This window comes from Apaloderma vittatum, unplaced genomic scaffold, assembly GCF_000703405.1.
Source record: "Apaloderma vittatum isolate BGI_N311 unplaced genomic scaffold, ASM70340v1 scaffold6514, whole genome shotgun sequence".
In the NCBI taxonomy this organism is placed as follows: Eukaryota; Metazoa; Chordata; class Aves; order Trogoniformes; family Trogonidae; genus Apaloderma; species Apaloderma vittatum.
This window is the reverse complement of record NW_009713219.1, coordinates 83994-109055: the sequence shown is the minus strand read 5'-3', so window position 1 is coordinate 109055 and position 25062 is coordinate 83994. Positions and strand designations below refer to the sequence as shown.

Below are 25062 nucleotides of genomic sequence, written 5' to 3'. Positions count from 1 at the left end.
GCGGGCTCCGAGCATCGGCAGCCAGCATGGCTTGAACGAGGGCTCTGCGGAACAGAGGCATTGCGTTCAAGCCTTGCTTTCATCTAGCCAGTGTTACCATGTCAACAGTAAAAAAAAAAAATAATAGTAAAAATAAAAAATGCGGCACCTCTCAGCGTCTCGTTTGGGGGGGACTTGTGTGTGTCTAAGCGTGGGTCTCTGAGAGTGCATGTTACATTTTGGGATAGGCAAATATATTTACACGTGCTGGAATTAGTGCTGTTGACTTGGTAACGCCTCGGCGAGGCACGTGCAAACACCAAGGAAAGAAAGAAAGAAAGAAAGAAAGAAAGAAAATAACCCCATGTATGGAAGGAAATGACTGTGGGATGAGGAGATGCTGGGAGAAGCCCGGTGAACCCTGCGGTCCCTCCCAGCCCCCTCGGTACGTGTCTCACCTCTTCCTCCCACTCCCACCGCAGGAGGAGGAGGACAGGCTTTGATTGCTTTTGATGTTTTCTTTGCTGGGGAGGTGTGACAACACGCCTGAGCAGCGGTTTGGGGTTTGCAAGTTGATTTTTTCAAGTGTGTGTGCCCAAATGGCACAGCCGGGGCTCGCATCGACCGCCCCCAGGTTACCTTCCCTTATATTTATTTTGGCATGTTTGTTACGTGTGCCCATTGATTTGTTTGCTTTATTGTTTTATTTTTTTAATTATTATACTGATTTTAACCTGTGAAACAGCTTTAAGAGTTACTCCTGTCACTGCGTTACCACGTAGGCAGATTGTTCTCCTAATTTTAAATTATGCAAGCCGACGACTTGAGTTCTAAATGCTTTTAAGGATACGCAATGTGCGTTTTGTCTGCTGCTGCTATCAAAGGGAAGGAAACCACTCTCATGTTCTGCATTTAGACCTTCTGTATCTCTCTGATTTTACTGCTCTGCATTATTAAAATGAAACAGGCCATCTGTGGAGCAGCTTCTCCTGTTCAGGCAAAAAGAGTGGGAGGAAGAACTCGGCAAAGTGATGGGAAGAAGGTGCATAAGGAGGGATTTAGTTGATTGCAAATGAAAAACTGAAACAACAGCTCGGAATTTGGGGGCAAGTCCTATTAATAGGAAAAAGGTGACCTGACTCCCGGCTTGCCACCACTTTGCTTCGCATCTCGGGGTGACACAGTTTGACTCCCCTTGAGTTTCGCTGCTGCCGGATGAGGTTGATGCAGAAGCGGATCTATGTCTCAGTAAAGCAGAAAGCAACAGCAGCTTTCAAGAAGATTGGGTATGCAAGTGAGAGGGAAAGCAAGTTAAGTTCCCCTTTGATAAGCGTTAAGACAAAAAAACAACAAAAAAAACCCTTTTCCCTCTTCTTCAGGTGTGAGGAACAAAAAAGTACTTCGCGGATGAGGCCCTGGCAAGAGAAATAGCCCGTTTTCAATAACTGGGCAGCAGGGAAGGATGAGTTACTGGGAGAGACATTCTGCTTCTGGCTGAGTTTTTAAATCTGTTCTGTTTGGCCTGATTCTGGTGATCATCTTTGCAGCAGCTACGGCTCCTCACTCGCGGGAGCAGCCTTCTGTGAGCAGCGTTTCTCCCTTGGCTGGGACTCTGCGTATTGCAATTCATAAAAAATTATTCGCTCCCGCAGCAGGAGTCGTTTGAATAAGCAGCAGTGCTGAGCTGAAAGGAGAGCACTGTGTGCGTTAAGCAACCAGGGTGACTTATAGCAGCATCAACCTAGAAAGTCCCTCTGTGGCTCAAAATGCAAAAACCTTGTGCACTTAGAAGCCGGCAGTTCTTTGGGGAAAGAGGAGCATGAGCCTCCTACCCCAGCTTCTGCCCCGTGGCGCTCCGAGGCATGGATTTGGTGGTTTTGGTTTTCGTAAAGACGGTGGTGGGTCTCTCTGGGTTAGGAGATCCCAGAGATGCTCGGGTACGAGGGTGGTGTTCTTATCATAGAATCGTAGAATCATAGAATGACCTAGGCTGGAAGGGACCCTGGAGATCATTTCATCCAACCTCCCTCTCCTCATCCAGGAGACCGTGGAGCAAGAGGAGCCAGGGATGGGGACAAGCTCCTTGTGTGCCCAGCGCCTGCTGCAGCAGGAGCATCTTGCCTCAGCTGAGGCCTCTAGCAACCGTGGCAATAAAAATAACAAATAGGAGAGACAAAATCAGGCTTTCCTACAGTTTACATTGGTATAAATGGGAGCTTTCTGGAAGTAAGTGCCTGAGGGCAGTAAAATGTACAATAATGAATAATAATGTACTGCTGTATTAACTGTTCTATTACAGCACAGCCAAACACCACCCAGGTCATGATCTCGCTGCCGTGACAGAAAAGTGATAACAATGATACTCAGCCAACGTGTATCGCTTTCCCTGATAAAGAAGCTTTATAGCTTAAAATCCCAGGTTTGCCCTAGGTGTGACGAGCTGAATTGCCTTTGTACGTGCTCCGTCACGTAAATAAAAAGTCAAAAGTGACACCAACTAAAATAACCTTTTTTGCTGTTATAAGTGGCTTTTATTAAAAATGAAAACAACTCTAAAGCATTTTTTTATGGCATGAAGAAAGTTAATAAAATCACTTAATATTACGGCCTTTTTCATTGAGTAAGAAGGTCAAGAAAATATCTCTAGACCATCTTAACAGCTCCGTAATACTATGTAGTCTGTGGCCTGGACAGCGTAATAACATCTGAAAAAATACTAGCTGTCTTAAAATTAATCTTATCATTCCACGGCTTGTGATTTTTATCCCAGATTTAATGCCAGTAAATTAAAATAATTGGACTTGAACACTAGGAAAATCAGAATATTATCTGAGTAGCTGCTTTCAACTCACTTGGCATCAGTAGTCGTAGCAACGATGTACTAGCTGGGTAAATAAAATTTGTAACTAGCAGTCAGTGTGGACATCGTTTGGACAAAATAGAGAAGAATAAAAATAGCATAAGCTGATTACAGTTAGTACTCATGTGAAACTGGGTCAATATGTTGTATTTGCTCACATGAGCTGGGAATGAAAACACTTCAGGCATATGAGAAATGCAGTAGGTCAACAACTTTGTGCTTTAATTAGGCTTAATTATTTTCCTGATTAAATAACCCCCGAGCCCTTGAAGTCACAGCTGACACATGAAATAGATGCTCCACGACGTGCGCTAGGGATTTGGCAAATGAGAAGTGACAGAAGTCTCTCTTAAGATACCTGCTTGGTTCAGCCCGTAGCACGTTCTCATCGTGGATCTGCCACACGCCCGCGGTTCATCTCCTCGGGTGCTGGAAACTTCTTCCCTGGATTGCACCGGGGCCGGTTTGGAGTCGGATCGCCTGTTTGTATCTCTCTCTTCCTCGGGGATTGCTGTCTTTGGGCTACATCCCTGCCCTCCTGCGCAGCCCTCGCACTCCTGGAGCCCGTCCTCTACCCAGTTTATCCTGCAAAGCACGTGTAACGCCCTCGGCCGGCTCTGCCACATGGCTCTATGCTTTCAGGCAATGTGTAGCATCAAATGGAAGGGGAGATGCACGATTAATGCTAGAAATAAATCATTTGGCATGAGAGTTTGGGTGTCAAGAGCAACCCCAAGCCAGCAAACCTCGTTTTCTGGTTGAGAATCGAGCTGGTCTTTGAAGCGTTCCCAGCTCCGCGGTGCTGTGGCATCTTGGAGTGACGCCCTGGTCTGGGAGAACTTGGAGGGCTGGGAGTGTTCCTGCAGTAATTTCTATTTGCAGTCGCTTAAGCTCTGCTGATAACTCCTGTCCTGACCAAGTGGGGCTTAGGCTGGCACCCCAAGTGGACCAAGGAGGCAACCAGAATTGTTTTGGTGGCGTCGCAGCCGAGGGATGCTTGTCCCTCCCCTCCCTTGCACTTCACCAGCTTGCGATCAGCCCTACTCCACCCTTTTTTATTTTTATTTTTAAGTCTGTTTCTTCACTATGTTGTTAATTTATATATTAATCTTGGGATGGAGAATAAATGAAACCATTAGGTAGTATCATCTCTCTATGTTCAGGAATAATGCTTTAATGTAATCACAGTGATTCAAAGTAATAAGAGATTTATTGTAATTTGTAAAAGCTCATAAAATAGCTATCTATATCTCTTGGAGGTGTTTGCTGAAAAAAAGTCATTTTCTTAAGTGTGATACATGGGGAACATGGGGAAATCACTAAATCTTGTCACACAAGTGTAGTACTTGGCCATGTACAAGGGTAAGAAGTGATTATTCCTGCTTTTACATTTAAGCATCCAGCTTTTTTTGCTTGGGTCATCTAATTCCCTGAGCCCCTGAACCCAAAACTCTTATGTTTAGCCCTAGGCATGTAAGTTGTCTTAATGTCTTCAGTTCAAAAAGATTAAGCTTAAGCACAGGCTTAAGTCTGTACTTATTACAGAGAACACATTCGCCTGTATTTCAACTTCAGTGTTTATGATCATATTAATTCAAAAAAAAAAAGGTCTAAAATTAGATCTGCATTTAAGATGTCCCTCTGACTCAAACCCGCTGACACGGATAGGCTGCCTGTGTGTGCACGGGGAGGATTTTTAAGACAGTTTTCCATCTTTCTGAGGCAATTGCAAGCAGTGACTTTTTCCCCAGAGCCAACACCTTACAGGTCAGTCTGGATCTGATGAAACATTCCCTCATGTTGATCCCTCGGTGACTCCAGGACTTCCTTCACTCTGCACCAACCTGCAGAGGTGCCACGCTGTATTTTGCAGCGTGTAACCGCGTGTTTGGGGCACATCTGATCAACAGTGGTGTCCCGCGTGAGCGTTGCTCGCTTTTGAATTGGATGGAATTGAGGAGATGGAGAAGTTCAATCTGCCACTTCACTCTGTCCATCAGTCACTTGCCCGCTTCTCTTGATCGATAGAAAATAATGATAAAAAATGGACGCTCTTTAATAGGGATCTATATCCCGTCCTCAAAATGCAAAGGGATCATTAAAACAAATCGATGAGAATGTTATTATTTGTTATTAAATCTGTAAAGGTTTAGAGTAATTCTTATGGAATTCTATTACGGTTTTATCAAGACTTATTGATTTTATCTTATTAAGTTATAGAGCACTTTTCCCAGAGGTCAGTTGGTTTGGCACATAGGTAAGGTACACTGTTTCTCTTTCTGAGCCATCTGTATGTGGCAGATCTTGTGACTGAATATCCCCTCAGAGATGCTCTTTCAATTATGAGTAAAGTTAGTACAGAGGTTTACAGGTTTAGCTTGGATGTACCTAAAAATCTAAGAACACTTTCTAAATTCTCTTCTGACCCATCCACATGAGTGTTGTCCTTAGGGAGTTTCACCCCAGAAATGCAGAAATTGTGCTGTCCCTTCTAGAAACGCTTGTGAGTTGCTAATTTGTCATTAATTGAGTACAAGAGCTGTACCAGGAGAGTTTTAATAAAGAATTTCCCTAAAACACGGGAAAACCAGGTAAAGTATTTTGCCTTAGCAAAAATACGTCAGAAGGAGATGGAGGTGACTCAGCAGTCACAGGTAGTCTCCTTTCATAGAATCATATAATCTCCTGCACTTTGCGCAACTTTATTTTGGAAAGTTTTAATTTCAACGTGGAAAGCCCACATTAAGGGCTGGAGAAGCTGCACTGAATATATGGGGTTGGCTCAAAGATTCCGTAGCACTTAAATACCCCACTGAGGTTTTCTCCTATCCCGTTTTTGGTGTTTTGCTTGCGGGTTTCCAGGATTTAGTTGCTCCTCTTTGGGTGCTGGCATGAAGTTGGGATGGTTTGTGGCTTAGGGATTGCCAGCATGCTGAGGCTTCCTGATGTATTTATTGCAGGAGGGGGCTGTATTTTCTAGTGAAGGCACAGGTAAAATATTAATTTGTGTTCAGCCTGGTTCTGGAAGACCCCAATACTCATTTTTTCTGGTTTGGTCTTTGGAAGTCATGTATGTTGTGTCTTATGAGCAGTGGGCTTTGGGTGTGAGTCACAGACAGTGGACTAAGCATTAGGAAAATGTATATTATAGTTGGGTCAGTAGTAAACAAAGCTAATACAAGGAGGCAGACTGACCCCAGTCCTCATCTTTCTTATTTGAAAACATCTGTGTACATGCTCTCTAGTTTCATCCTGCAGTAGATGGGTTGCTATGCTAATTTAAGAATACCATATGTCTTTTCCCTTAACTCAATTTCATTCTGTGGAGTGCCAGATTGAGTCAATTTACCCACCTTTTGCAGTGAGAGGAGTTGTTGGCTCTGGTGCAAGGAACCTTTTTCTCTCTTTCAATGGAATATGTATTTACTGTCATCTCTGTCTGCAAAACCAAAAGGAACTATGTGATCACGCAATATAGAGAGGTGGTTTAGTATCTGTAAGAGCTTGCTGCTTCTGTGTTTCCACCCTTTTCTGCAATGCCAGTACAGGTTGTAAAGCCAAGGAAAGGGATAGAATAGGTATTGTGAGATTTGCATCGTCAATGGATTTGCTCCTTTTGGATAGCCGATAATTTACCTCTGAGCTTCTCAGTGAGCAAACAGCATTTTCAAGTCCTCTTTAGGATTGATCCGCTTTATCTAGGTTTCACATTGGCATAGCTTGAACACTTCAGCCTTCTTAGTAAAAGAAAAAACTCTTCCATAACCTGAACTTGAACTGGGATTGCAGTTCTGGCAGGTTACATTAAAAATACTGAATCTAAACCGCCTCTGTAAGCAAAAGCTCTGATGTTGCTCGTTGCAGGCTCAGGACAGGGAGGACTTGGGAAAACTCCTCAGCACCACTAACAGGGGTGAATATCCTGCTATTCCAGTGTGTTTGTTGTAGGACTGATATAAGTATGAAGAGAATGGGCACGACTCCTTGCTTCAGAGGGACTGTCAGCTTTGGGAAAGCCTGTAACACCAAGCAGGGATTTCAGCTGCCGGGAGCCTGTAAGCTGGCCAAAGGGGTGGAACAGCGATTGCTGGGTTGTGGCACCTCTGGTGCAGAGGTGATGAAGCTTTTCCATGTTCTATGCCAAGAACACTCGGCTGTGTTCAGAGCAGATGAGAGGATACAGCTTCAGAAAGAAAAAGAAAAAAGACAAGAAAAGAAAAGATTTCACGTATGAGCACTTCAGTGTGCACTAATGTGTTTGTCCTCGTGCAACTCTTCTGTTTGCCAAGCGAAACCAAATCCCAGGCATAGTAATGCGGGTGACCCTGGCTGGGATGGGGGCTCAGCCTGGTCTCCTCACGCTGTGCCCTCGTAGGAGCTTTGTGGTGGCAGTAAGGAAGGTCAGGTTGCTGCCCTCATGCTCATACGTAGGATATTTGGCTGGTGATCAGCAATGATTTGTGTGCAAGGGGGTTTCCTTGGGCTCTGAGGAGTTGCTGTGACTTTGAAAGGGAATAACCAGAGAGAACAGCGCTGTACCACAGCACTAACATGTTGTTCCTTTCAGCCTAATATTACCACGGCTTATTGGGAGAGTATTTCTTTGAGTTTCGTATTGCACCGTGAGAAAAATCTGCTAAAAGGAGCGTGATCTGTGAAGGGGGTTTGTCTGAACTAGTAAAGGGTATTTGGCTTGGTTTTAAATTACAGAATTTGAGAACTTCAGGAGAAGATCCCTACCCTGTGGCAGGTCTAATTTGTGATCAGAATTTCATAAACTGTTTAGTTTTGTAGCAGAGTTTAAATATTTTTTATTTTCTCTACGGTTTGTAAGCCTTCAGCTATACCTTTCTTTAATCTCTATACATACACGTGTGTTTGTAAATATATGTGTGTGGATATACAGTGATGCATGTTTCTGGGGAGGGGAAAAAAAAAAAAAAGACAAGGGAAAAAAAAGTTCAGGAGAAGATCGCTACCCTGTGGCAGGTCTAATTTGTGATCAGAATTTCATAAACTGTTTAGTTTTGTAGCAGAGTTTAAATATTTTTTTATTTTCTGTACTGGTTTGTAAGCCTTCAGCTATATCGTTTCTTTAATCTCTATACATACACTTGTGTTTGCAAATATATGTGTGTGTACATACAGTGGTGCATGTTTCTGGGGAGGGGAAAAAAAAAAAGACAAGGGAAAAAAAAAGCCAAAGCAAAATATGTTTCTCATGTAGTAAGTTGGTGTAAGTGCTACAGGGAAACAAAACATGGTTAAGAACCCCATAGAAACTGCAACCTGCTCGCTGCTACACAGCTACTCGGATGTGATGCAGTTTCTTTCAGTGAGTAGAGGACTATTCGCTGTCTGTATTTTCAAAAAGAAGAGTCAGGGGCTTCAGATACGTTTACCACCCTTCAGCTCAGCTGTTAGAAATGACAATTTTTTCCTCACTGTTTTAATGCTGGGGTTGTATGCCATGTTGACTCCTGCAGCACTGCAGTCTGTGGCTGCGCGGCTTCGGTGACAAACTGAATCTCACAGGTCTTGGGAAATATTTTCTCCCTCCCTCACTGCTTCAGGGGGGTCTCATCCGGGTGTCTGGTAAATCCTGGTGATTCACAGTTACTTTGTACTTTGCAGCAGTTTTGGTCTCTGAGTTTATCTGTACCTTTGTGAACGGAAATTAAGAGAAAAATACTTGCTACAAAAACAATGAGGCGTGTCAATAATGGCAGGTCTAGATCAAACTGCCTTCTCTGGAGGTCTGGAGAGGTTAATTACAAAATTAGGTGTATTGAGCTCAGCCTAATACCAGCTGCACTGTATCATTTATTTTCATTCCTTATTTGTATATCTCTAATCCATGCTCTTTGCTTATAGCTCTTTTTTTTTTTTTTATGTTAATCTCCCTACCTTTATCCCTGTCAGTTAGCAGCAGACCAATTTACTAGCAAGATACAGCTGATTAGATAAAATGTGCAATGGGCTTCCTTCCTTCTCCACGGTCATCTCGTGTGGTTAGAGCTGTGGACGTGTGCTGGGTGGTGAAGAAGGGACAAGCAGAGTATTTCTTTTCCAGGCTGCAGTTCCTCCTGAGCAGCACGAGCCGGGTTTCAGCTTTCCACCTGTCTCCCTCTCCAGGGTTCGATGCCTATTTTACCTCCCGCACCCTGGAGAACAACAGAAGGAACGTGTGGTTTGCAGAGTACTGGGAGGAGAACTTCAACTGCAAGTTAACCATCACTGGGTCAAAGAAGGAGGACACGGACCGTAAGTGCACAGGTAACTTCACTCGCTTCTCCCTCCTCGTGCTGCCAGGGGCTGACTGCACAGCTGATGGAAGGCAGCTTGGCTGGAGACAGATGGAAAAATAAATTGAATTTTTGTAGGTTGTATAGAAAATGAAACAGTGCTTCAGCCTTGCAGGATAAGTAGATGGAAAGAGTCAAAACATACTCTTCTATTTCTTCTTTTCTCCGGCTGTCCCTCCAGGAGAAAAAAAAAAAACAACAGTATTTTCCACGCAACCCAGAAGTGCTTCTGTTTGAGTTGCAGGGTGGCTCGAGGGTTTCCATTAGATTTAGATGGAGAATATTTCCATGAGTGCCTCATCACTCATCTGCAAAATCAACTTGGCCGCCCGTCGTGTCGGAGCATGTGATGCTTGTGCAAGAACCGAACTTTTGAAAGAAATGCACCTGCAGGAAGGTACTAGCACAGAGAGAAATGGTTTTCGTTCGAGGTAGAGTAGACTTGTTGATCAGGTTTTTGTTCTCACTGATGGTATTCAAGAAATTGGGGTTGAATGAAGTTTTGCAGCCTCAGCTCAGTAAGGTGGCAAAGGCGCCTCAGAATTCTTGTTTCTGCTCACGTGGAGAGTCGAGGGATTATTTCTAGTCACAGAGATGCTCAAGTAACATTTGGGGGGTGATTTGATTTTTAAGCGAGCTCTGCCCTTCTTAGCACAACCATCCTACTGATGCAGGGTGACAGAGTTCTTTGAACCCCAAGTGTTTGATTCGAAAGGAAATGGTGGCAGAGATGCATGTTCTTGGGGTCCTTCAGACCTGACCAGGTGTTACTGGGTGATCCATGGGGGTGAGAGCAGCATTGCTGGTTTAGTGACCCTGTGCTGAGGTGAGGTATTGGGTTGAGGGTGCTAGAAAATTCTTTGTAGACTGAGGTCTAGCAAAGCGTTTCTAAAACTCAAAAGTGGAGAGAGTCTGCCCTCAAACTGCCAGGTCTCTGGTGAGCCTCTGCTTGTGGTGTGAACCTCCATAGCATGGACTTGGGGCATTTGCTCGGGGTTTACAACGCAGTGGGTAAGCTCAGGGTCAGAACGTATCTGCCGTGATACAGACTGCGAAAGCGGTAATGCTGCCTGACACCCGCCCTGCCTTTACCTCCCTTTGCCTTTTCCTCCCCTCCCCTTTTAATTTTCCACAGCAGCAGTTTAAATTCATTATGTTGAGTAATTTCCTTGAGTTTTGATCAAAGGAAATTAGTTCATAGGAGGATATGTTTTACTTTGATTGAAAATTGATGAAAACTTTCCATATTTCATATCATCTGCTTTTGGTTTCCATTCATGGGTGCGAGTAGGAGTGTTGTGCGTAGAAACCGTGCAGTTACGGCTGGGAATGCACTGCTGTTAAATTTGGCATTTGGAGTCTCCCCCAAAGGCTGGAATTTGGCTGAAAACTGCTAGAAGATCTTTAGGATCATTTCTAAAAGCCTCTTATTCTTTATGCCATCACATTATTACGATTGCTCAGGGGCTGTGCTTCCCGATGTGTTCTGCCTTCCCTCGGCGTAGGTTCAGTAAAAGCATTTGTTTTCGCTGGCTAACTTACCCTGTCGAACTGAAATGCCACATTACAGCTCGATATTGCACCGAACGACGTGCCTCGACGTCTCCCTTCCCTCTTCTACAAACTGAAGTAAATTGTGCATCAGAAAAAGCATTAGCCCTGAATTTATATTGCTAGCGCGAGAGTTGTAATGTCCCGCCGATGCAATAATGTTGTGAATGATCATCACCATTATTTTGAAGTTTGATCGGTAATTTGTAATGCAGCGAGGTACTAGGCTACAGGCCATCGGTTTCTGACAGCAGTCATGCTCCCGAGCACCGGCGTGAGGTGTGGGAGGCTCGTGCTTCGAATTGAACCTCGGTGCTCGTGGCCACAGACTGCGATCGAGAAGAAAAACCGCTCCACGGAGGCACCCTGTGGGCAGCTTACCTTGTCATACAGCAGCTTTCCGGGATATTTCTATGTGCAGAACTTCTGTACTGCTGCCATTTATATTTATTTAAGCGTGAGAGCTTTCCCTTGTTTTTTCTCGGATGGGTAAGATCTAGAATGACAACGTGAAAATTCTGTTTAGCCCACCCCACCTTATTTCCAGATAAGGTTAAGCACACCGCTGTAACTAATTACTCTCTTTCTAGTGGTTGTTTAATTTTGGTATTTGGTAATTTCTGCTGGGATTGGGTAATTTCAGCCGCCTCAAAGCAAACACGCAGAGACAGCCGAGTGCTTTGCTTTTCCCTGGGGAAGGAAGTGCCATAACCCCGGTCGGGTGCTGCTTTCTCTGCTTGCCCGGGCCCCAGAGCTGCTGCCTCGCCCCTCGTGGGATGCTGCGGTTTGCTTTTAAGGACTCTTCATCAAACCACACGGGGAATCTAATATAACCTCTGAAACGGCATGAGAGGAACAAACATTGGTTTTAGACAGTTCATCGTTTTACTTCTTGCTGCTCACATTTATGAATATTAGACACTTGCTTCAGTTGTAACAGGCCATGTCAGGTTAATGTAGGAATATTTGGGGGAATAGGAAGTTTTTGGTACCATCCATTATGGTAAAAATGTGCTTTTTCTAGGGAAGGAATAACAGAAGGAAAAGACTGTCTTTGCAGAAGGGAATAGTACTGCTCTTTGTAGCTGTGATTCTGCAAAGGGAACCACCAAGTGCTCTGCCCACACCACATCACCTGCTGAGGTGACACTGGCACGTGTTGCCCAGAGAGAGGGTAGAGACTTCATCCCTGGAGCCATCCAAGATCAGGCTGGATGGGGCTCTGAGCTACCTGATCCAGTGCAAGATGTCCCTGCTCCCTGCAGGGGCTTGGGCTAGGTGACCCTTGAAGGTCCTTTCCAGCCCAAACCATGCTGTGACTCTGTGGGGTCTGGGCTTTGATTGTGAGCTCAGCTGAAGATACTTCCCTGTACAAAGCCACATTGTACTAATATTGCCTGTGCCAAAAGATTTAGGGAGTTGGAATTAACAGTCGGTAAAACAAGTTTTTCTGTGTTCATAGGATCATAGAATGGTTTGGGTTGGAAGGGACCTTAAAGCCCATCTCATTCCCACCATCTGTCATGGGCAAGAACACTTCCCATTAGACCCGGTTGTTCAAATCCCCGTCCAGCCTGGCCTTCAAGTGTTGACCATGACACATTGTCACGAACCGGGTTCTTCCTGACTTCCAAAGTGATTACTGAAACCAAACGCACGGTTCTGCGTATTTCAGAGCATAGAATCATCAAATTGTGAATATTCCAGACATTGCCCTGTGCACAGGTGTCTGCAGACAGCTGCGGGCTGCTCTCCCGACACCCACCAGCACGGCCACCTCCTGGGTGCCCCTGAGCCCAACACTGTCCTCAGCAGGGAGAGGGGCTCACCAGAGAGGTGTGGAAGCTGATGAGTACCCAGGAGTACCTCTGCACCCCAAGACTTCCCACGTTCCAAATACCCCACCAGGAAAGGCAATGGAAACGCTTGGCTCTTCCCACTTATTAAACATAGCCTTTAATTCCCATAGCTTTACACTCAAGGAGACTTAATGAAGTGATATAAGGGTGATGTCACCTTGGATGCCATTTATCAGGATGCAGGTTTCTCAGAGAGCTTTCCTAATTATCTGCAAGTGTAATCAGTGTGAGGGTACAGCCCGGATGATGGCTCAGGTGATGACTTGCTCTGGAGAAAAGGCTGGGAGGAAGCTCCCTGCAAGATGAAGTGAAACTTAGTAAGAGGGTTTGTAAGAGAGGGGCTGCTGTGCTTAGAATTTAAATTGAAAGCGGAGAAAATGCCTTAAAGGGACCCAGATTCACCTCCCTGGGGCTGCGTGTGTGGGCAGGAGCAATCTCAGGACCATGAGTCCTCTCGGTGTAGAGTCCTTGAGAAACATCTCCTGCCATGACCAAGCTCAGGTGCCAAGCTCCTGCACAGGGAGTGACCTCAACCTGCTCATCCCCAGCATCTCTGAGCATTTGTTGGGTCCCTGTTCAAGGCTGGAGGAAGAGGAGGGAGCGTGGTGGAGGGATGATGCTCTGAGGAGTCTTACCCCATCAGCAGCATTTTACTGGGCAAAGGTGTGGTGGCTCAGAGAGGCCAAATCCCTTTTAAAATGTCAGGAGCATCGATCAGGAGGGGCTGGGCTAAGGAGCGAGTTTCTCTCATCTAAAAATGTTGCAAGACAGGATTAAAAGTCAGTGAAGGACAGAGGTGCCTTGGGTAAAAATAAAAAGATAATAATGAAGAAAGCAGTAGTTTGAGTGTGTGTATATGTACGTCTACTCTCTGGGGAGAGGATACCTCATGTTCTGATGAGCATCTGACTTCCCTTGTTTAGGGAAGGAAGAAAAGTCAGATTTCCATTTAATACAGGAAAAGATTAAAATAGCAAAGGAATAGTATCCTACATTTTATATTTTACCATGAATTTGTGCCGCGTGTGCCCTTTGTCTGTCAGAATTTCCTGGAACTGCTTTTTTGGGGATATAACCTTTGGAACACAGTGCTGGCAGCCACACTTCATCTGAGTTTTCTCAAAACTAGTGGTGATTTTGGGAAATACATAATGAATCCACAAAGGTGGAAGCCCAAGTCTGGATACCCGAAATTTGCCCCAAACGAGGCACTGCTCTGTTTCATGGCTGTGGAAAAGCAGGGGTGGGGGAAGACCCTCCAGATGGTTTTGGAAAACCACTTAATTTCTGTAGTAACCTTAAAATTATATATAGCTGGAAATCTTTGTTTGTGTTTTGAGGTTTGGGGGTTGTTTTTGAGGAAAAGGAAGGTAAGAGCAATACCCTGTCTTTTTTCTCACCAGCAGCCAAGATGACTGTTAGGGTGAAGCCATATGTTAGGGAAGGAAAAATAATGAGAAAGAAAAGATGTAGCAAATAGCAGAGCCTGAGGGGGTATCAGAATATTATTTATAATTTGACTACAAAAAGTGATCTAGTGCATTAATGATTAGCAAAGTGCCATTCTCCATGGAAAGAAAAAAATAGTTTTCAAAATGCTATCAAAATTCCTCATCTCAGGAAAAAATAAATTGTCTGAGATGTTTCAAGCAACTTGATGGCAGATGGCCAATATCTAAAGCATTTTTTTTGAAACAAATGCCAGGAGCCATGGTGTGCGCGATGGTATTCATTAGGATGCTTGATGGTATTCATTAGGATGAATATCTATTGGACTTGAGGGTGTCAGAAGACCTTAGCTGTTCACAGAGCCATATAAATCATGTCAGGAAGACGCACTAAATTTAGATTTGGTTCTGATTCCCAGTGCTGGTGTTGAGGGCTGGGAGCGTGGAGGTGCTTCATCTCCGTCTCCAGGTTCTCTGTTTGTTTTTTCTGCAGCTCTGCTTCATAAACCTTATTACCTCTGTGTGTAGTGCAAAGACAACTTGGCTGGCTTGTAGGCTCTGTGGCTGAGCAGCTAAGACTGTGGAGGTCCAGGCTCCGTTGCTATCCTCTTAGTATTTTATTTTACCAAACAACCAGCAGTATTCTGTTTTATTTGCCAAACCTTGGAGTATTAGATCTTCTTGCCTGGCCAAGTCCTTTTGTTAATGCCCACTGTCATCATTTCTAAGAAGTCCTGCCTAGGCAGTAGTCCTAAACTGTAATCTAGTCCTGGCCAGCAGTTAATTAAGGTGCTGAAATACAGAAATACTTAAAGCAACGCTGGTTGCCATGAATGCCACGTAGAAATCATAAAATAATTTGCTGCAGGTCAGATCCTCAGCTCGCATACTCTTTTCCCGGCTGCCACTGGGCACAGCAGGGATTACGTGCCTGTACCTGAGGGTGGAGTTTTCCCAGGCTGTTGTGCTGTGTGATGGATGACATAGGCACGAGCAGAAAAGCTTTTGGGTAGCTCTTGTTGCAGAGATTGCTCAGTGCGTTCTCTCCTCCGGGCGCCGGGGTATGAAATGTGTGTCGGTGCATGTGTGTGAAGGTATATAATATCCAGTGCAGAAAGGGCAAAGACTAAAATTTATCTTCTTTTGCTTGCCCTGCAAGCTACAAATAGGGTTAAAGGGCAGACCAGGGTGGGAAATTCATCTTCTCAATTACACCTCGAGCTCTGATGCAGGTCAATGAGTGGTCCAGGCAGTTGTTTTCCTGCTTTGCTAGTACAACCTGCCTCTTCTTGCTCAGGACACTTAGAGCATGTTTCCTTGCTAGTGAGAGGCTGAGCTGTATTTTTGTAACACGTTTCCACTGACAACTTCTGCTTTCTCTTTTCTTTCTGATCGTGTTCGTCTCTCAAGTTGTCCAGGATCTGGGTTATAGGCTCCCTCTCAAATTGCAATGTTCCAGGAGGAAAAAAAAAAAAAATTATCCAAGATACATCTTGGGAATGAAGCAATGTGCCCCGCAATGAATTGCTTCTTACCAAGCCCAGCTCGTCTTTGCATGACTCCTCTAACTTCTCTGGGCCGGCACAGCTGCAGCCGTAGCTCAGAGAGACTGGGAAGTACGTGAGGATGCACAGTTAGTCAATGTTTGACCTCAGTCTGAAACCCAGCATTTCAGTTCTCTGTTCTTTTACTAGGTTGTGTTGCATCTTGTTTTGCCTCCAGACTGCCTAAACATACTGATGCCAGCACCCATGAGAAAGAAAAGCTGATGTTTTATTCAGAAAAATGTCACGTGCCCAGGTTTGGGAGCAAACAAACTATGTTATGTGCTAGCTTGCGGGTTGACTGGCCACGTGCAACTCTGTAAACAAAATATTTTCCATATAATATCAAATTGTCCAAGTGTGCCTTATAGCTTAATGACATCTATGCTTTAATTTTTTAAAAAATTAATCTCATTTATTGTCGTAGTATATATACCTGAAATTCCCTGCAATGGTTGGTTCAACCGACATTAAACAAACCTCTAAGAATTTATTCTAAAGGTAAACCAGTTCTGTGGATTTCTAAATTTTGTTGTCACTCGGAAACACACTTCTTAGAATTACTTCTATTTCTAGATTGCCAAGGTGATTTGCCAACAAAGCTCCTTGATTCACTGACCATTGTCCTTCCATTTACACGCATATTCCTCTATTTGCAAACTGCTTTTTTACCCAATTGCTCAAATATAAAGGGAGCTCCAGGTCAGGCCTTCTAATCTTTAAAAAGTTCTTCTTCTGTACATTTACTAGATCGCTGGGTTCACTGGCAGTTATTGCTACAGGAAGGTTTCTTCCTGTGCATGTTAGTAATATAAAGCTGTGAAGTCTCTGGGATTTAGACAGGTGTCAGCCAGCCTAGTGCCAATGGTTTTTTTTATGACTGTAGTACTTCAGCACGGGAATATAAATGAGACCTATTGCTTATATTGTAATGGGACTGTTGAATGCACAGAGAAAAGTCTTCATGTAAGAAAATTAGGTCAGTTTTCTAATGTAAAATCTCTTTTCTTAAATACACGTACACACCTGCTAACAGAAACTGTTACAGGGATTGAACCAGTGTAACTGAGGGGAAAAACAAAATCCGTCTGACAGATGGAAGCAGCTGAATCTTCACAAAAGTCTTTGCATCAAGGCACGCTGTAAACTGCTGAATTGTTATTGTTATGATCCTTACTCTGTCATATTGTTACTTCTGGTATTGGAATAACAAATTTTCAGTAGAACTTTCTGCTGCGCTGGGCTCCTTTTGGTTTTTATCTCAATACTTACAAGTGAAGACCAGTCACAGTACAAGACTTTTTTTAATTTTTTTTTTTTATTTTGTCCTCCTGGATGAGGAATATGCTGTAAGGCAGTGTGAGAGCCTGGTTGCCAAAGTCTCGTTAGCTCATGTTGGCTGATTAGGCATAGCTAAAGCTGATTAGAGCATGTTAGCTGATGAGGCGTAGTTCAAGCTGACTGCATCTGCGTGCTGCAGGTTTCGGAGGTGTTACCAGATCACTAAGCACAGCTGTATCTCTGTTTGTGTCTCTGCTGCTGCAGATGTCTGACTGCAGGTCAAGCGGATACCAGCTTAAGGAAAAAAGTTCAAAAAAGGCTTCCCTGCTTGTTACTGGCACAGAACAACCAGTCTGACCTCCAAATCGGGTGTGCAATATAAAATTCTCTCTTTTTCCATCAGAGCAGCAGGAGGCTGTAGAGCTCTGCTGACCCTGAAGGTTGCAGAGGAGGTTGGGGAGGGATGTCTTCAGCCTTTGGGAAGAAGGCTTTTCCCGGCTCAAAAAAAAAAAAACAAAAAAAACACCCCACAACCAAAAAGGAGCTTTTTTCCGGTTCTTTTTGCTGTGGGTCCTTTCCCCAGTTCGGACTCACCTGCCCTGAAGTCAATCTCCACAGAAATTACGTTTAGCCTGAGTTTTTATCGCAGTGCAGAAGAATGTTCTTGTTTGGTTAGCAGTAGAAACTTGCAAGTTCATCTGCTTTCTCCAAGAAAATCCATGGGATTGATGGCCCTGAGATAAAGGCTTTTGTCTGTAATGAGATCTTCTGAATGGGACTGGGCTGGGTAGATGGCTCTAACTACATGGCTGTTATTGCATCTTGTACGTCTTTGTAAAAGGACAATACATGGATTATATTGCAAAGAGGCCTGATTGTCATACAGTGCCTGTTTAAATCACAATGTTTACTCTAGCGTATTGTTAAGTTTTCCTCAAGCTCTAGTACTCGGCTGCTTCCAAATAAAGAGCTTGTCTGGAGAAGCCTTCAGACTTTGCATCTCCTGTGTGTACAGCAGTGTCTGTACCATGAGTGAGTATCTGAGGAGTAATAGCTCTGATCTTCTTTTGGAGAGCCCTGGACGCAGGTACTTGTCTCTTAAAGACAGATCCACTTGGTTTGTGCTATTGTGTGTGTCTGCAGGGAGTACAGCCCTTGCAGCTGCACAGGCTGAGCTCTCGGCACTCTGTGGACCTGGAGAAAGCTTCAGTAGTGTTGTAAAATAGCATCTCTGGACACTTACACAGTCTGAGACTAATAATTGTAGCTGTTGCATCATGGATGTCTCTTTGCTCACAGGCATCAGGTTTCTAATGAAGCTAAATATGCTGGAGATGGATGAAGACTGTATGTTTCTCTGGTAGCACTTAACCAGCTGTTGAATTTTAACTTGTACAAATAATAGCTGCTTGTTTGATACTGTGAGCATTCTGCCATCTTTAAATTAAATCTCTTGTTAATGATGGCTATCACTGGGTCCTCAGCAGTGCTATCGTGTGAGTCCCTTTTAAAACATGTTTAATCCTTCAGAAACTGAACTGACATCTGAACTCATCTAAGGTGAGCACCCATGAGGTGGGGGTTTGCTGCCTGTCTCTATGAATTAGATGCAAAAAAACCCCTGTCCATGCAACATGATGTATGCATCACAACATACCCTCTACATTATTTGATGGTCAACCATGAGTCCAGAAAAATCAGCTGAAGGAGTGAAGCTGAGAAAATGGAACGTGAAAAATGATGTTGCCGGCTCCTTTTCCATGCAAGGTGTTAAGTGTCGCCTTTCTGGAGATGAAAAAAAGCGTGACTAGGAGTTCTCAAACTTTCATTTCATTTGTGTCAGCTGAAGGACACTGTAGAAGAGGACTTCCTTCTGTCTCTGTTCTCACTGCTCTGGGTTTGGGGCTTTTTATCTGTTCTTTGTTGCAGTATTTTTCTCTTGTGAAGGTTTGCCTGAAGCAAGAGCTCTAGCCGCTCTGTCTCTTAGGAATCATGATGATGAGCACTTGAGACTCTAGTAGGAAGTGAGGTTAAACTATTTGTCATCACCTCCAAATAGATCTTTTGGAAGCAAACAATGCTCATGTCAATAAATTGCTTTTGTGCTTCATCCTTCTCCTGTCATCCCAAGGTACTCCATTTCAAATCCATGCAACAAAAGTGCCTTCTCTTGAAAGAGCTTTCTCTGCCTGTGCCTGGAGTGTCAACTGCTTCATTGATGAAGAAAATAATGTTGTTGTTTGGCTCCTGAAGATCACCAAGTTAAAAAAAATTAAAATATTATAATAATTAATAATAATAATGATAATCCAGCCTTTAAAGACCAGAGGCTTGCGAGAAGAGCAGAAGATGCCAGTGCAAATGGGGTACTTCTGTACTTTTGGTGTTCTTCTGGGGAACCCAGCACCTGAGTTCAGGTGTTGGCTCTTTCTCTTGCACCAGCCTTCGCTCCCTCCGAGAGCCCCACGACATCCGAATGTGGCTGGGCCAGGGGCTCAGGGCTCCTTCCTGTGGGTCTCCTTTTGCAGGAATAATGAGTAACTGAATTTCTATACAGCAATATATCTGGGAGCTATTCCTGCCTGGCTTTCTTCAGCTAAACCCAGGAGGGGTTTAGCTGATGCTGAAGTTGGAGTGAAAATTTTGCCCATCCCTTGGCTTATCCCTGTCTGAAAACAGCTTGGCCTGATTTACTGCTCCTTGGGTTACTACAGTGGTAGCTTGATGTGAGCTAGAGGGAAAACTCTGTTCAGCCAGGCCCATTAATTTGGATTTTTTTTATTATTTTTTACTGTTGAATTCTGAAGACTATTTGACATATGTAAAATATGGCAATTTTTTGGCAGGTTCTTCACTAGTTCAAATTTGGGCTAAACTTGTAATAAAGTCTCTTTTAAAAGGTAACTCTATATTAGTATGAAGGATAGCACACTCTTGGTTTAATTATACAAATTCCAGCATGTTTTCTGGGAGGGCAGTTACATTTGATCCATACCTGGATTTCTCGTGCACAAATTCTTGGTGTTTAACACTGCACTAAATGGCTGGTTTCATGCGGGAAGGCATTATTGTTACGGGAAATTCTGTTAACTTTTTTCAAACTTTTATTATTTTCATACTTGGACGCCATTAGCCTTGCTCTTGTTCTTCTTTTTAAGTGGCTTTTTCTGATGTTGCTTTCACAGATAACTTCAGTGCTAAAGGTTTTAGCCAACTGTGCTTCTGGAGCTTAATATGCCTAATCAGTGTTGTTTGTGTGCAGCATTTCCATCCCTTGGCACGCCTTCCTGTTGCATTGCTGATGGGGTTCTGTAGCTGAGCTGAAAGCACTTAAAAGCATTTTGCTTGTCAGGGCCTGGAAACGCAATAAGTTCTGTAATCAATGAGGGGGGAGCGAAATAATGAAAAGGACAATTACGTGGGTCTGCACAGCCTGCGAGCTCTCCTGCCCTGCTGAATTTTTTTGCAGGATTTCAGTGTTTCCAGTGTATCTGGGATTTAAAATTGAGCGGCTTTGGCAGGGGGTGTCTCAAACCTAATACGGAGGTTGAGTGGGTCAGGCATCAGTGATGCAGTTTGCGAGCTACAGAGGGAACCAAAAAAAGAGGAAAAGGGTAGATAATTGAAGATATTCGTACAGGGGGATTTCTAACTTTAAGCAAATCACTTTTGTGCACATTGAGAAAGTTTTTTGTGCTTGCAGAACTTCTGTAAAAAGATGGTGATCTCTGTGCTTATTTGTCATCCTGGTGTATCACCTCTCCACTTGGAGGGGGGGAAAAAAAAAGGATGATACAACCGTGTTAGTTGAGCAGCCACAGAAAAATGGACTTCTTGCCTCTGTTAAAATCATTATTTCTCACAGTCATTAACAACTCTATTTCCTTCCCTTCTTGGTATCAGTCGGCTAATTTAAATTCACTCATCCCGATTTCTAATTAAGGATACTAACAAAAGAATTTTGCCCGCTCGTATCCTCCAACCGAGCGTTCCCTTTGGTTTGAACGTCTCTAAAATATTTGCAATAAATGACTCTGAGGGCTGGTTTCTGGGAGCTCCCGGCAGGGCAGGTCCCTGCAGGTGCTGCGGGAAGGTGGTCAAGGGCAACGGGAGGTTAGAAAGAAGCGTGGTGCTGCAGGTGGAACAGGTGGGACGTGGCTTTGCTACCCTTGGAAAATAATAGATTGTGCTTCTGCTGCTTCCAGAGCACTTCATGGGCACTAATCACGCTTCATGAAACCCCAGTGAGATGGGTAAGTACAATAAATTGAATCACACAGGTGTTACTTGGGCAAGGTAAAACAAGAAGTTAGTGGGCATTTTCAGGGAAGAAGAAATCAAAGAAGACGGATCATCAACCTGTTGTGCCTTGCCTCAAGCTCTGAAAATGCCGATTGATTTGCTGCTAATTGCAGAGGCACCCGGTTATCTCTTCATGCAGCCATACAGCGCAGAGGCCACATTTTTGGTGAAGTTAGAGGTCACGTGCCTGTCTCGGGAGGCAGTGGTTAAGGCACGAACCTAGATTCACCTTTGTTGTCACTGCTATTATTTTTTTTGACTCTTCGTGGACTAGTACCTGGTGTTCTGATTTTCCATCTGCAAAACGCCTCCCTTCTCTCAGACTTGGTTTTTTATTTTTATTTTTTTAATGCCTTGGCCTGTTGGATGAGAAGATCTCCAAGGCAGAGATCTCCAAGTGTTTGGATTCCTTAAGTTCTTGCCTGCTAAAATATTTTAAAGGCAATAAGTGGATTTGCAAGGATGTCTCAGCCTCTGCAGGTTGGGGAGAAGGAGTGTTTGCAGTTGATGCAACCTGGTGAGCTCCCTGAGGTGCTCTGTCTGTGGAGCACCCCGTCGGCTGCAGCTCTGAAGCGATTCTCTCTTCCCTCAGTCTTGTCTCTCTCTTTCAATTAGAGACTGGGATTTGCAGCAGAACTACATCAGGCTTCACAATCCTGGCTGTGCTTTATTTTAAATGCTTTCTGCTCTCAGAGACCTGCTGTGGGAGCATACGGAGTCGGGTGTTTTCTCTCTCTGAGATGGTCCCTGTAGGTTAGAGTTTCAAGTTTGTGATTATGGTAGGATTTGTTTGTCTGGATTATGGTAGAATAACTTGCAAGAAGAGGTGTTGATATTTCTACTGTCAAGAAAGAAGGCTTGAGTTTGTTTTAATGAGTAAAACTCTAACTCTGAATGTTTTATTGCATTGGCTAAAACACGCTGTTCTTCAAATGCTGCTCCCAGAGGATTTATTTGTATTTGATACCAGGAAAATACCATTCCTTACCATTCTTCTGTGTGGGTGTGTACACGTGTGTGCGTGTTTTTCCCGTGCAGGACAGGAGCGAATCGGCAAAGACTCCCACTACGAGCAGGAGGGGAAGGTCCAGTTCGTGATCGACGCGGTCTACGCCATGGCGCACGCGCTGCACCACATGAACAAGGACCTCTGCACCGACTACGCGGGAGTCTGCCCTGAGATGGAGCACGCCGGAGGCAAAAAGCTGCTCAAGTACATCCGCGGCGTTAACTTCAACGGTGAGCTCCAACCCTTTCTTCAGTCGCGTGTGGCTTCTTTCCATTTTATTTCTTTTTTATATTTTTTTTCATTCAATGCAGAACAATACTTTTTTTTTTTTTAGCGTTGTTATGCTAGAGTTTATGGGCAGAACACTGTTTAGGGTCTTTTCGAAAACATCATGTTTTAGCCAACACAAGTAAGCTGCTGCTGCCCAAAGGCAGAAATCACTGCTCCCGTTTTAGGAAGGCTTCCAGAAGACTGATTTCCTAAGAGAGAAATAACTGGGTGAAAACCTAAGCTTGTTTCTGACTAAATATGCCTGTTGAAACTCTAGAAGTTTGTCAGCATCACATATCATTTTTAACTCTTTATTTATGTTGTTCCCTGTGCTTGGAGAGAGCTGGATGAAATCCCGGCACCCCGACGCGGGGTTAGCTGTGTGCTCGAGAGAAGGGAGAGGACAGCTAAAGGGTTCACTCGCAGAGCCAGAACTGTGCGGTTTAGAGTTAGTTACTCCAACTTTCATTCCTCCAGTAAGACTTCAGAGCAGAAGAAACATCCTGGGAATGAGGATGAGAGCACTTGATCTCTCTGCTTGTCGCTTGCCCATCTGCGCTTCCGCGACGGCGCCAACAGTGGCAATTCCAGCCCTCTTATTTCAGACCGCACAGTAGGCTTTCATGCGCTATTATCTGCATTGCACTATATGAATAAAGCCTAAATATGAGCTGAAATTCCTTGCCTCTGCATGTTTTAGTGTTATTTTATTAGTTTCACTAACAAATATTCATGTGCAACCAGCCAAGAGGCACTGGAGCCAGTTGCTTACCTGATGTTACGTCTCCTGCGTGAACTTTGCTGATCTACTTGCCAGGAGGTCTGATGGCTCTTGCAGTAAGATCCAAGATTTAACCAGGAGCCAAAAGTTAGACCTCCAAACCAGTATTCAGAACAGATTTAGAAAAGCAGTGAAAAAATAACCTTTTTGAAATGTGAGGCATCCGGGGCTGTTGCTGCCTGGGAAGAGGGTTTGCATGAGCTTCGTCGCTCTTCCCTGCTGCCATCAGCTAGTAAACATTTTTACTAATAAACTTAACAAAACCCACACATAGCCAGTAGGACCCAAGAGATTTAAAGGTAGGAACACAGATGGTATTTTGTGGTCAAGCTTGATCATTTTTGCCAAGGTTATTTTTCCTTCCTGTATAAATCACCTTCTGAACAGCGAGGTGAATATGAGGAGATTTTAATTTCTTCCCTTGAAGTAAGTGGTGTTAACTACAGCCAGGAGCAAATTTTAAGATGAATGATCTGAGGAGGTCTGGAGAGCTCTGCTTTCCCTATTTCTGAAGGTTAATTATAAAGGACAGAGCTCCTGTAGAAGTACAGCGTTCGTATACAGAATTGCACTTGGGCCATTTTAGTACTGAAAAGCAGCCCATACGTGGTCATCTCTAGACACTTCTTGCATATAAAGATGCTGAACGCTCACCTAATTGCTTTAATAGAGCTGAGACATAGTTTATGAGAAATTGGTGTTGCCTACTGTCCAGCTCCAAGAATTGTTTGCACCAACTTTGGTTTCCTTATTTGTGTTTCCTTTTAAAAGATTACTTTTTTGTGTTTGGTTTCCATGGCCATGTGGTGGTTTTCTTTGCTTGTAGAGATGTAACTGATGTCCAGCCCGGGGACTGAAACCACAGTTTGTTTTTTAGCATGGGAAGGAGAATGGTGGCAGGGCTGAGATAGCTTTAAGCCTTTTTAGTTTCTTTTGGCTGTCTGGGTGTAGACATTTTCTGTAGGGGAAAAAAACCCAATTCTTTTAAGGTTTGTCATCCAGGGGCAAGGTTTAGCTTTTCTTATGTCACATTCATAGTGCGTAGCTGCACATGTGTTTGTAGAGCCAGGCTCCATTTTTAGCTGGGACCCTCCTGAGGGGGCCCTTCCTCGGGCCATGGAAAGATATTCCTAAACCTGTTTCTTCTCATTGTTCTGGAAAAGTGAATTCCCAGAACTGCTCTACGTTGTTCAATCTTCCTAGAGGTGTGGGATAAACAGCGCTCATAGAACTCACCAAACAGATGAGGATGGCCTGAAAAATGCAGAGGGATGAGGGAAGGGAAGAAGCCACGAGAAAGCTTTGGCTGGTCCAGTGGTGCATCCTCGTTGATGAAGCCTGGGAGCTCCTGGGACCCAGGTGCTGGTGCCTGCATGTTCCTCAGCCATCGTGTCGTGGCTGGGAGGGCAGGGACAGAGATTTCCTAACCTCAGGAAGGTTAGGACCTGGAAAGCAATGTTTAGTCTATGCTTTTAAATCCTGTTTTCCTAGTCTTCCACCTAAATTTGTAGCAAAACCAGAAAGCAGAGCAGTGGGAGAGATTTGCCCAAACTGTGTGCCAGAGAGGAAAGAAACTGTATCCCAATTTCGAGCATCCTGAGCCCCTGAGTTTGAGATCCTCTTTGCATGTCGCAGATCTCCCTGTCACTGTGCAGTTGAAGTCATCCTGTCGGTACCTGCTTTTGGAGTCTTGTCTTCCTGGCGAAGGTAATGACATTCATGCAGAAAGAGCTCAAGCGATGCTTTAATGAAGAGTGACTGGATTTGTACTCGGAGCTCAGTGTGAATTTTGATATCATCACGCTACCTTGAGAGCAAAAAAGGCCCAAAATATGGAAAACTTAAAACCTCAAGTGTTCAGGCAGTGAGATTC

General features: G+C 44.0%; 1 protein-coding gene across 1 annotated transcript in view; it reads left to right on the top strand.

Moving 5' to 3' along the window:
• Positions 1 to 25062, top strand: part of GRM7 (glutamate receptor, metabotropic 7) — a 212102-nt gene that overhangs the window by 123930 nt on the left and 63110 nt on the right. The window contains 2 exon segments of the mRNA XM_009868286.1: positions 8975 to 9115; positions 22168 to 22368. Coding sequence (XP_009866588.1) covers positions 8975 to 9115; positions 22168 to 22368 — 342 coding nt within the window.